This window comes from Rhinatrema bivittatum, chromosome 4 (assembly GCF_901001135.1).
Source record: "Rhinatrema bivittatum chromosome 4, aRhiBiv1.1, whole genome shotgun sequence".
NCBI classification, from domain to species: domain Eukaryota; kingdom Metazoa; phylum Chordata; class Amphibia; order Gymnophiona; family Rhinatrematidae; genus Rhinatrema; species Rhinatrema bivittatum.
This window is the reverse complement of record NC_042618.1, coordinates 249,308,568-249,321,369: the sequence shown is the minus strand read 5'-3', so window position 1 is coordinate 249,321,369 and position 12,802 is coordinate 249,308,568. Positions and strand designations below refer to the sequence as shown.

At 49.7% G+C, this 12,802-nt stretch overlaps 1 protein-coding gene across 3 annotated transcripts in view; it reads left to right on the top strand.

The window, feature by feature from the left end:
- SINHCAF (SIN3-HDAC complex associated factor) overlaps nt 1-12,802 on the top strand; it is a 91,234-nt gene that overhangs the window by 29,690 nt on the left and 48,742 nt on the right. For all 3 annotated transcript variants that reach the window (XM_029600007.1, XM_029600009.1, XM_029600008.1), the window contains exon 2: nt 482-629. In XM_029600007.1, the coding sequence (XP_029455867.1) occupies nt 502-629 (128 nt within the window). In that variant the 5' untranslated portion in view covers nt 482-501. The remainder of the gene's footprint in view (nt 1-481; nt 630-12,802) is intronic.

Below are 12,802 nucleotides of genomic sequence, written 5' to 3'. Positions count from 1 at the left end.
TGTACCAGCAAAAAATGACACCGAGGCTGGTGGCAATTTATAGACTAACAGATTTAATTAAGCATAAGCTTTTGAGATGCATCTTCTCCTCTGAAGCTTTGGACCTAAATAAATCTGTAAGTTGCTACCAGTCTGGGTGTCATTACATCTCTGAAACAAATATGCAAAACCAAGTATATTTTTTTCTTCAGTTTTCCCAGGACCCCATGGGTAATAGTAATTAATGATACAAACTCTGCTTACAGATAGATGCACATTATTGAAATACATAATCCTGATTAATACCCTTTTTATTGCTATTTACAAGGCACAGGTAAGTCTTGTTAGCAGGTAGATCCTCGCTGAAACTGTGATTAGAGCTGCCTCTAAGTGAGTGATTACCCATTATGGGTTTTTTTTTTCCTTGACAGTCTTGCTGTCTTAAGACGTGATATGGCAGACAAGAGCTGGCACTGACGCCTTCCTTTTTTGCCCCATGCAGGCTGCCACTGAGAGGGAAGCATGTTTGGTTTTCACAAGCCGAAGATGTACCGAAGTTTAGAGGGCTGCTGCATTTGCAGAGCAAAATCTTCCAGCTCACGTTTCACAGACAGCAAACGTTACGAAAAAGATTTCCAGAGTTGCTTTGGGTAAGATCTATAATTTTATTTTCAAATTGAATTCCCTATTTCCTAGCGTGTAGCTAGATGGACTCAGGACCAATGGGTATTGTGCTCTCCTGATAGCAGATGGGAGACGGGAGTCAGATTTCAAAGCTGACGTCACCCTACATATACCCGTGCAGGAAGCTTAGCTCTTCAGTATTTCTCCTTCTCCACAGCAGATGTGGACACTCTCCCACACACTAGAATAGTGTAACAGTTGGAACAAAGAAGAGAGAAAATGTACCTTTAAGAAGATCGAGCCCCGCTTCTCCTGAGGTGAAACCTAAGGGTCCCTCCCCCAGTCGATTTCCTGAGGTGATTTCCGACATCCCTCGGAGGTGACCCTTGGGCCGGTAGCCGGTTTCTGGCATAGACTTAGCCCCCAGGGTGGCTGAAAGGCAGTGGGGGCTGAATAGAGCGCGGCAGTGAAGGTATTTCCCTCTTCCCCCCGCAGCTGGAGACCACCCAGCACGCAGCCGGCAAGCGCCGAGACCAGGTAAAGTAGAAATCTTTAAATTCAGGTCTCCGGTCTCCAGAGCTCAGATTGCCGTACCGAAGGTTTTCTTCAGGCGAGGTATGAAGGGGCACCAATCGGGTTGAGCAGCCCTGCTTGGCCTTGTCCCCGATCTGGTGCAAGGGTCCACACACGTGGAGACCCTCCGGTGGTGCCATCTTGAGAGCGGGGTCGTCTGCGCCATATTCCCTCCTCGACCAGCGGTATGGTCGATGCGCCTAACTTGTGTGCGCCCAAAATAGACGCGCGCATAGCTGTGTGCACAGCCAGGCGCACCTCATGCGTACAGCCGAGCACATCCGGAACGCACAACTGAATGTACCCATGCGCATAACTACACGCACATTCACGTTTTTGAGTTCAGCCACGCGCACAAACTCGTGGAAAACAATGGCATTGCCGCCCAAGAAGGCCAAGGGACATTCCTTTTGCACAGCCTGCCATATAAGAGCCGCGCAGTCTGAATTGGAGTCCTGCCTATGCCAGCACTGCCAAGAAGCCCAAGGGGAGCCAAAACCTGGGCCCCTGCTACCTGGAGAGGGGTCCGGAGCCACTGGCGATTGCTCCCCAGACCTATGTATCTCTGGCATGACCGCCCCACAGGGGAGCACCTCTGGAGGTCCTACGCCACCTCTCCCTGGGATCAACATGGACCCAGGGACCTTCTCCTGGGTGGAATTTATCAAACAGCTGTAAACCTTCGTTCAGGCACAACCAGCCTCAGCTGCGCACCAGGTTCAACCCATACTGGGAGCTCTAAATCCTCCCGGTCTGGCTCAGATGCCTCACCCAAACAATAACCTCCCTAACCGAGATCCAGACACCTCAGATGATGAGTGATCCCCTGGAGGAAGGAGAAAAATCCCTCCATGGATGGAACCATACCGAACCATGCTTTGCTTTTTCCACAAGAACAAATTACCTGCCCTTCTGTCCCAGACCCTAAAGATGCTGGGTATTCCGGGCACAGGCCCTATGGTGGAACCAAAGAAGAACCCCATCTTGGTGTCCCTTCGTAAGGCCTCATGCTACTTTCCAATGATGGAAGCCTTTCAGGAACTGATTGACCTGGAATAGAATGCCCCGGAGGCCAGCTTCAAAGGGGGGCGGGCATTGGAAGCCCTATACCCTCTGGAACCTGTGGCCAAGGAACGCCTGCGTTCCCCGGAAGTGGATGCTATGGTCTGTGCAGTCTCAAAGAGAACAACGATTCCTGTTGAGGGAGGAGCGGCACTGAAGGACACGCAGGACAGACGAGTAGAATCCATCCTTAAGCAGGCCTTTGACGCAACAGCAATGATGACGCAGATTGCCTTCTGCTGCGCACTAGTGGCACATTCCTGTTTGCTCCTCTTGAGAGAGGCTGATACCTCCGGAACCCATACTGGAGAGACGATGGAGCCAGCAGTGTCCTTCCTCACTGACGCAAACTCAGACCTCGTGCGCACCTCACCCAGGGGCATTGCCTCTGTAGTGGCAGCCAGAAGACCACTATGGCTACGAAATTGGTCTGTGGACGCGACATCTAAAGCGAATCTCGCGTGAATGCCTTTTAAAGCAGTGGTTCTCAACCTTTTTTCGGCCGGGACACACCTGACAGATGGTTCTCAAGTGTGTGACACACTGAATATGTGACAGTCACGGGACAAAATGTAAATATACATTCTGCATCCTCAGAAACCACGTCAACCCCCAAAAATGGTGCAGAGCAGAACTAGGGCATTACCCGTACCGCTCACCATACAAAAAAAGATATTCTGGATCTGATGACATCTCAGTAAAAGCAAAACAAACTCTCTTTACTGACAGGCACAATACCCCTCCTTATGAAAAGACATTAATTTACTGCTACAAATATTTAACCAGGCCCTAAACACTAATACACCTCCTATTGGGAAAACAGAGCAAGCCAAGCTGCTATAGATACCCACTTAGAAATAATTGTAAAACTATACTAATAAATGTTACAAAACAGCTGATGAACAGAATAACATCCAACATCTAAAAACTCATAAAAATTAATAAAAATTGTCTAAATATCAAAATATTTCAAAAAAGCAGACACATCACATAATACCCAATAATTAAAATGGCAGTCAATCAAGAAAAATAAACTTAAAAAGCTGCCTTTACTTACCCTCTCCAGCAACTCTCCTACTCCTTTCCCTTGCAGACCAATAGCACTCACCAGAAGCAGCAGTGGCTGCTGAAGCTATGTCCTCACAGTCCTCTTCCTTAAGGCCCACAACCAGTCATAACTAGTCTCTGTCTCACATAGACTAGTAACTTCCCTAACTAGTATCTCTTCCTCACACACACACACACACACACACACACACACACACACACACCGGTCACCTCCCTGACCAGTCTCTCTCAATTACACACATGCTCTGTCACTTATATACAATCTCACACATACTCTGTCACTTACAATCACACACACTGCCACTCATGCACCATTGTACCACACACACACACAAGCTCTCACTCATGCACCCAGGCACCCATTCTACCACACACTGCCACTCACCACCCAGGCACCCATTCTACCACAGGCACAACAAGCTCTCACTCATGCAACCAGGCATGCATTCCAACACACACAAAGTTGCCACCCAGGCACCCATTCTACCACAGGCACACAAGCTCTCACTCACGCACCCAGGCACCCATTCTACCACAGGCACACAAGCTCTCACTCATGCACCCAGGCACCCATTCTACCACACTCCCACACAAGCTCTCACTCATGCACCCAGGCACCCATTCTACCACACTCCCACACAAGCTCTCTCATGCACCCATTCTACCACAGGCACACAAGCTCACATGGAGCCTCTTCTCATTGTTTGGCCCAATAAGCCTGGCCTCCACTTCTCAGCCGCCTCTGGCCTGACCTCCCGCAGTGCACAACGTCTCTCCAGCCGCCTCCCGCTGTGCGCAGGGTCTCTCTGCTCTTCAGCCGCCCGCGGTGCGCAGGGTCTCTCTGCTCTTCAGCTGCCAGCGGCACGCAAGTCTCTTCGTTCTTCGGCCCCGTTGGCGTCGGCGCGCAGCGTCTCTTCGTTCTTCGGCCCTGCTGGCGTCGGCGCGTAGGTCTCTCCGCTCTTCAGCTGCCGCCGGCGGCGCGCAGCGTCTCTTCGTTCTTCGGCCCCGCTGGCATCAGCGCGCAGGTCTCTCCTCTCTTCATTCTTCAGCCCTGCTGGCGTCGGTGCGCAGGTCTCTCCTCTCTTCATTCTTCAGCCCTGCCGGCGGCGCGCAGGTCTCTTCATTTTTCGGCCTCGCTGGCGTCGGGGCGCAGGTCTCTCCGCTCTTCAGCCGCCGGCAGTGGCACGCAGTGTCTCTCCATTCTTCAGCCCCGCCCCTGGGGAGAAGGGAAGCAGAAGCGGGGCAGTGGAACACCGGGAGCCGCGACACACCTGCTGGTGCTTGGCGACACACTAATGTGTCACGACACACCGGTTGAGAACCACTGTTTTAAAGGATCTCACTTATTCAGAAGCGAATAAGACTCTGATTACAGTTTCAATTATATAATATATACATAAGTTATCATCAGTTCCACTATATAACCTTCTGACACCCTCTCAGACCATACCGTGTAATGTGTACATAGTTCTGTGTATGTTTATATTTTTCCCTCAACACCTTATACTCTCTGCATACCATGTCTTTTTACCACGCCATGTAACCAAATCGTTCCATGTATTTTCTCTATCATGTTATACGTTAGCTGTAAACAGATACGATGTGCAAACGGCTATCGGCGTATAAAAACCTTTAAATAAAAAATAAATAAGGTTAGCCAACAAATGGGGTGAATCTCCAGTGCCTTGACTGCCTGAAGATAGGAATAAAAGATCTCTGCGTCCATCCCCCAGAAACGCCAAGGGCAGAGGATCGCAGCGCTTTAGACCCTACAGGAACGCGCAGTTCCAGGCATCTTGCCCCCTCCGGAAGGTCCCAGTCCTTTCGGAGCAGACAAACCAAGAGGGGAGTAGGACCAGGGACAGGCTCCAGCCATGCCCCACAATGAGAAGAGGCCAACCATTCCACAGGAAGAAAACAGGGGGTCGACTAGCCCTCTTCTACCAAAGATGGGTCGAGATAACGTCAGACAAATGGGTCCTAAACATCATTCAAGAAGGGTACTCTCTGGAATTCCGCAGCATCCCTCAAGACAAATTTATGAGATCACCCTGCCACTCCTACTCAGAGACTGGAAGTATAAACCACACTAACAAGACCTACTCAGTCTGAAGGCAATAACTCAGGTGCCCATGCCCCAGCAACATACTGGGCACTATTCCATCCATTTTATCGTTCCCAAGAAGGAAAGGGTCATTCCAGCCCATCCTGAATCTCAAGAATGTCAGTAGTTATCTGCAGGTGTTTCAGTTCTGCATGGAAATTGCACTCTGTTATAATGGCAATACAACCAGGAGAGTCCCTAACCTCCCTGGACCTCCCCGAAGCCTATTATCATCAGCGCTTCCTGCGCTTTGCGATACTGGGTCACCATTACCAGTTCAGTGTGCTTCCCTTTGGCCTAGCAACCGCCCCCAGGACCTTCACCAAAATCATGGTGGTCGTGGCGGCAGCACTGAGTAAGGAAGGAAGGAATCCTCGTACAACCTTACCTGGACAACTGGCTGATCAGGGCAAAATCTCCGGAGGAGAGCCGGCAGGTGACCTGCAGAGTCAAGAGCCTACTGCAGGAGCGCGGGTGGGTCATGAACACAAGCAAGAGCAGTCTACAGCCCTCTGAGTCGCTAGAGTATCTGGGGGTCCGGTTTGATATCAAACAGAACAAAGTCTTCCTCCCTCCCCCCACCCCCTGAGGAGAAAGGAAACTGATGGCACAACTGCGACGATTGATGACCAATGCACATGCCAAGGTATGGGACTACCTTCAAGTCCTCTGCCTCATGGCATTAACCCTGGAGGTCGTTCCGTGGGCAAGGACCCATATGTGACTGCTCCAGCGTACCCTACTGTTGCGGTCCCAACCGCTTCCCTTCTGTTAGGGCCCAAGCCCGCCTACCTCTGCTTCAGGGATCACCGCATTCCGCCCACTGCGGGCCCCGGGGGCTTCTCTCTCTCCACGTGGCGGCCGCCATTACGTGCCTGCTTCTCGTCAGCCTCGCGCGCGCCCGAGGATGTCCCTCTTGAGCGCCCAGCTCCCAGAAGCCTGGCCCTGCCCGCGCTGCTGACGTCACGCCCAAGTCCCGATATAACCGGCGCTCAAACTCTCTCTCATTGCCTTGCAACAAGGTTCACAACTCCATAGTTGTTCTTAGTTGCGTTCCTGGTGATCTTCACGTTGTCTGCTTCTGACTCCGGTTTGCCTCTGACTCCGCTTCAGCCTGCTGCCTGCCTCCGACTCCGGTTTGCTTCTGACTTCCGCTTCAGCCTGCAGCCAGCCTCTGACTCCGGCCTGCTTCCGACTCCGCTTCAGCCTACAGCCTGCTACAGACTCCGCTGCCCTGCCTTCAGCCGGCCCTCGGCCCTGTGCAGCCGGTCCCCTGCCTTCCTTGGACTTCCTTTCCTTTCTCCTCACTCTGGTCCTGGCCTACGCCTATCTCAGCCTCTGGACTTTGTCTCACTTCCAAGTCCAGTGGACCCAGGACCCTACGGGCTCCTCCCGGGGGGTCCCTGGTTCCTGGGTGAACTCCTCCGGCTTGTGGCTCCGCCTCCCGGCCTACCCTGCCTCCCTAAGTAGGTCGGCCCAAGGGTCCACTATCTCTCCAGCAGTGTCCAACTGCAACAACTGTCACGATGGAACCCACTGTCCCAGGACTACTCAATTCATCTCCCAACTACCAGCAGAGGTTCGGAACCAGCTCCAATGGTGGCTACAGGAAGACCACCTAAGCAGAGGAGTAAGCCTATCCCCACGAACTGGATATTGCTCACCACAGATGTGAGGGTGGGAAGCCCACTATCAGGAACTGATGGCCCAGAGACAATGGAACAAAAGAGGCAGAATGGAACATAAAACAGTCTGGAAGCACAAGCAGTCAAACTAGCATGCCTGTGATTCAGCCACAGACTCCTTGGTGAATCAATCGGGATAATTGATTACATCAACTGCCAGGGAGGACCCAAGAGCCAGTAGATGTCTCTGGAAATAAACCCCCTCATGGCATGGGTGGAGATAAACATACAAGGGATCTTGGCCTCCTACATCGCGGGAAAAGCCAACGTCTCAGCAGATTACCTCAGCAGAGAGAGCCTAGACCCAGGAGAATATACACTGTCAACCACAGCCTTCCAACTGATAATAAATCGCTGGGGCCTCCCAACCATGGATCTTCTGGCAACCCGTCTCAATGCCCACGTTCCCAGATTCTTCAGCCGCAGACGAGAACCACAATCCCACGGAATCGACGCTCTCGTCCAGACCTGGCTAGAGGAAGACCTTCTGTATGCCTTCCCTCCATGGCCACTACTGGGCAGGGTCATCCGCAAGATAGAGCATCACAGGGGGCTAGTTCTATTAGTCTCCCTGGACTGGCCAAGGCGACCATGGTACGCAGACATGCGAAGACTACTTGCAGGGAACCTTCTTCCTACCTCCACACAGGGACCTTCTTCATTAGGGCCCGATCCTCCACGAAGATCTCTCGGACTATCAACTCATCCAGATGTATCCTGCTTTCTGAAAGGAACAACTCCTACCACCCCCTAAAGTGGCCGGTGCCTCTATGGAATCTCAATCTAGTGTTAGACTTCCTAGCAGGGGCCTCCTTCAGACCAACACGCAGTCTCACTACGCCTCTTAACTTTAAAGACTGCATTCTTGGTGGCAATATGTTCAGCTCGGGCATCTCCGAACTTCAGGCACTATCCTGTCAAACCGTTCCTTAGGTTCACGCCAGGAACCATACAACTGCGCATTGTCCCCTCCTTACCGAAAGTGGTTTCCCAGTTTCACATGAACCAACCCATCTTGCTACCATCGCCAGATGAGCATAAGGACTCTGAAGACTCATGCCTTCTTCGCCATCTGAATGTCGGCAGACTCCTGGTCCGATACCTGGAAAGATCTGAACCTGTGCGCAAAATGGATCACCTGTTCGTTCTTCACAGCGGGAAGAAACAAGGGGAAGTGGCATCGCAGGCGACCATAGCCCGCTGGATCAAAGAAGTAATCAAGGCAGCCTACATAGAGGCAGGAAAGCCCTTACCTCTACAGGTTAGGGCTCATTCTACAAGGGCCCAAGCAGTCTCCTGGGTGGAAACCAAGCTTCTGTCGGGTGGCGACGTGGTCCTCCATACACACCTTTTCCAGGTTCTACCGCCTGGACGTTCAGGCCAGGGAGGACACAGCCTTCAAAAGGGCAGTACTAAGTGGGCCACAGGCATCCTCCCACCCTGTGCGGGAGTAGCTTTTGTACATCCCATTGGTCCTGAGTCCATCTGGCTACACGCTAGGAAATGGAGAAATTACTTACCTGAATTTCGTTTTCCTTAGTGGACTCAGCATCCCGCTGACGGCAGCCCCAGAAAACGAGAACCTCGGATAACAAACCTCGAGACAAAACTAATACGGGTAAGCCATGGCCTACCCCTAATTCAAGACACCCACAGTTTGGTGTCGGCGTTAATCGGTTGAGTGCACTGGCGGTCTCCAGTTTGGAAATCAGTTGAACCAGTTTGATTTTAATCAAGTTATTTAAGCAAACATACATCCACAATGGCTTTTCGAAGAGACTGCTGAAGAGCTAAGCTTCCTGCACGTGTATATGTAGAGTGACGTCTGCTTTGAAATCTGACTCAGTCTCCCATCTGGTATCAGGAGAGCACAATACCCATTTGTTCTGAATCCATCTGTCTACACTAAGGAAAACGAAATTATCAGGTAAGTAATTTCTCCATTGTTAGCTGAAAATATATATTAATATTAAACTTTACCTTTGGCAAACTCCATGTTTGTCACACACCCACGCTCCACTTTTTAATTATTTAAAAAATGTATATTGTGCATAACCAGTAAAAATTCACAATAGAAGCAGTTAACAAATTTAATGCACATAATACAATCCAGCATAAAAACCAGTTAACCAAACAATAGTGAATTACGTATATAGGCTACCACCTGCCACTGCCACCCGCTCTCCCAAAATCACATCACTCCCAAATCATAATACCAATTCTCCTTAGCATCAAAAGCCAACGCTAAACTAATTTAACTGCCGCCCCCCCACCCTGGAAACTGGGAAGAAAAAATGGACCTTAGTATAGTAATTTTGTTTAACTCGGTTCATTTCTAATCAACACTGGTAAATTATTCCAGGCCAGAGGGGCTGCTGCTCTTAAAGCATGATTAGAGCGCCTGCTAGACTGAGTTTTCATCCATGTGAGAATTTGAAACGTGTTCCTCCCACCCCAGGATTCTCTGAGACCTCAACCTGGTAAACTCCATGATAACTTTGATGAATGCTATCGTGAGTCAGTAAAACTGACACAGCGGAAAGTCATTGCTAGTAACTTAAAACTCACTTTTTCATCAGCCTTAGTTACTTACAAAGCTATGACAGATTCCTATTGTCTGTGTCTCCTTTTCATCATCCCCTCTTTTTTTTTGGTCACATGCAAATACACACAACAGTCAGGTTAAGCAAGTTGTTATGGGTTAAGCCAGTGAATGCTGAACGTGGGGAGATGCAGGCATATTGCCAGTGGGGAGGGGGGAAGAGAATGATAGGACTGTAGGAAACCATCTTCCCTGCCCAATTGACCACTGAAGCATAGAGGAGTCTGGAATGAGCACAACCATTTTCTTCCTCTTTCCTGCTTGTTCAGTGAAGCATAAGAGCTGGGGGGCGGGGAAATGGGGTGGTTTGCCTCCTCCCCACCTGCCTGACTGACAGAGCAGGCAGCCAGAGATGAGCAGGGCCATCTGATTCCTCTTCACTCATCTGCTGAAGCAGAGGAAAGCCAGGGGTGAACTGGGGCATCTGCTTCCATCTCCTGCTGCATGAGAGCAAAACCAGGGAGGAGCAAAATCGAACTCCAGCCCCAGTGTTTCCAAGTCTCCCCTTCCCCCCCCCCCCCCCCCCACACCACTCCTAGATTGAGAAAGGCCAGCCTACTCAGGCTTTCTGCTTTCACCCATCCTTAAAGAGGAGTTGGAAATGAACAGAGCTAACTGCCCTTCACATCCCTCCCCCCCTCCCCTAGCTATGGAGGAGAGAGTGCCAGAGAGGGGTGCCACCTGCCTCAGCACTACAGAAAAGAGTCTGAAAGCAGGGAAACCATCTGCTCCATCACCAAAGGAGAAAAGAGTCTGAAAGCAGGGAGGCCATCTGCTCCCTCACCATCAAAGGGGGAAGGAGGCCAAGAGGTTTTCTCTGTCTTATATTTGTTACATTCCTTTTATTAGCATGCTCGAAATAACCTAATTGATCCATTTTACAAAACAAAGTATGGGGGAGAGGGCTCAAACCTGTGAAATTATTGGGAGTGGGGAGGAAGGGCTCAGTTTGGTCAAGGGTGAGAAACACTGGGTTAAACTAAACTCCACTATTACGTGTAAAAACTGCACTTCCTTTAAAGCATCTCCATTAAAAATCTTTATTGTAGCTCCTGGTTTTTATTGTCTATAATTTTAGGGCATCTAGTCCAATAATATTTGCATACAGGACCTTAGTCGTCTTTGCAGTTTCAGGCTTCCTTGTAAACTGTTAAAGTCCTGGGAGTAGGATGGAGGAAGAAAGCTGAGCCTTTCTCTTTTCAAAACCTTGTGGATACATTTATACAGCTGGACAACGCTGCTTTTTTTTTTTTTCCATTTTGATTTAAGAAAATAACAGATCCCAGCCTCCCTACGAGCAGTTGGAAATAAGGACCTGTATAATCAGAATGATGATGCCCAAACGGTTTTATCCAGCAACAAACTGGCTAAGGAACATCCCATGCTTTATACTATGTAAAATGGAGTAATACCCAGAAGCCAAATTTTCCTCTTCCCCTGGCTAGTGGACAGCTTACCCTCTGGGAACTGCTCTGCTCTAGGGCAAAAACTACTTGAGGAGAGAGATAGAAAAATTGGGCTGATGCAATATTTGTTTGTAGAAAACAGGTGCTCAATGGGACCAATGCAGGCTGCGGCTAGCGCACGCTTAATACGCAATTGGACACGTGTCCATAACCCCTGATACAATATGGGGATTAGTGCGTCCAAAATGCCACGTAGCTAATAGCACTCATCACATGTAAATTCCATATAGATGAGGCTATTAGCTAATGCGCATGATCTGCGCAGCCAATACTCCCATTGCAACGTGGTAAATTTTACGCCATCCCAGGGCTGGCTTAAAGATATGCTGCACTCAAGGGCTTGTTGACAAAAGAAAAAAATCCTGCGTGATTCCTCCTATTAGTACTAAGTAGGAGGAACCACAGAAAGCAGAAGAAAAAAAAAAGTCTCAAGAAAAAATAAATAATTCTGGGTGCCCAATAAAATTCACAAGATACACTGACGAGGCCATGTATCTTGTGCCGGTAGCGGGAGAAAACAAACGCTCATATTGAGTGTCCTTTTTTCCAACCCGCACTGACAGCCACCTCTCCTGTACGCCTGATGCTGAGGAGGTGCTAGGGATGTACAATTTTCTCTAACGCCTCCTTTTTAGATCGACCCCCTCATTTAAATATTGCATTGCATGCCCAGGAGAGGTGACTGGGTGCGTGCTAGGAAAGCAGGCGCTAAACATTGAGCACCCATTTTCTATGCACAAATATTGCATCGGCCCTAATGTTTGTTTTCTAAAGATAGATATAGGAGCATAATTTTTATAATTGGTTTTTCTCCTAGGACAAGCAGGATGATAGTCATCGCATGTGGGTGAAATCATCAGAAGGAGCCTGGCACAAAACATTTGTCAAAGTTTCTAGAAGCTTTGACCAGCACACTGAGCATGTCCAGCCTGTTGCTATCCGTGTGTCTACCCGAGGTCCCCCTTCAGTCTCCACAAACCGCAGTTGCCTCACAGTTTGTGGAGCTCTTAATTTTCTTGTTTTTCCTCGATAATTTTCGGGTTATTCCCGATTTCCTAGTCAGGTTCCCCTTCACAGCCTGAGCCTCCTCGGTGTGGTAGGCTGGTTTTTTTGGTTTTGTGTTTTGTTTTGTTTTTTTGCCTTTTTCCAACTTTGCAGTCTATTCTCAGCTTCTCACCTCACGGTGACTGCCGGTCATAGACTGCACACGGGTGTTTTTTTCATGGCATCGACTGGTTTTAGTCTGTGCTCCCAGTGCTTGCGGACCATGTTCATCACGGATCCACATAAGGATTACATCCTCTGCCTGGGGACTTCGCACGATGTCTGTGGGTGCCGACTGTGTGACCAGATGACCCCCAAAGGCTGTCAGGTGCACACCGATAAGATGGAGATACTTTTGGGGGCCCCAAAATTCGCTCCTTCTACTCCTGGGTTTGCTCCATCGACACCGTGAGGTCGCGGAGAACCTCTTGACACACTTCCCCCTTGCTGTTCCTCTCACCAGTACCTCTACGGATCACGGGAACGGTGATAGATTCTCAGTGATTTCACCGCTCTCCTAGACATCAGGATCTTCTGCTTCCTCAGCGCTGGGGAAAGACCGGGTCGAGCACAGAGGGAGATTCCACAAGCATCA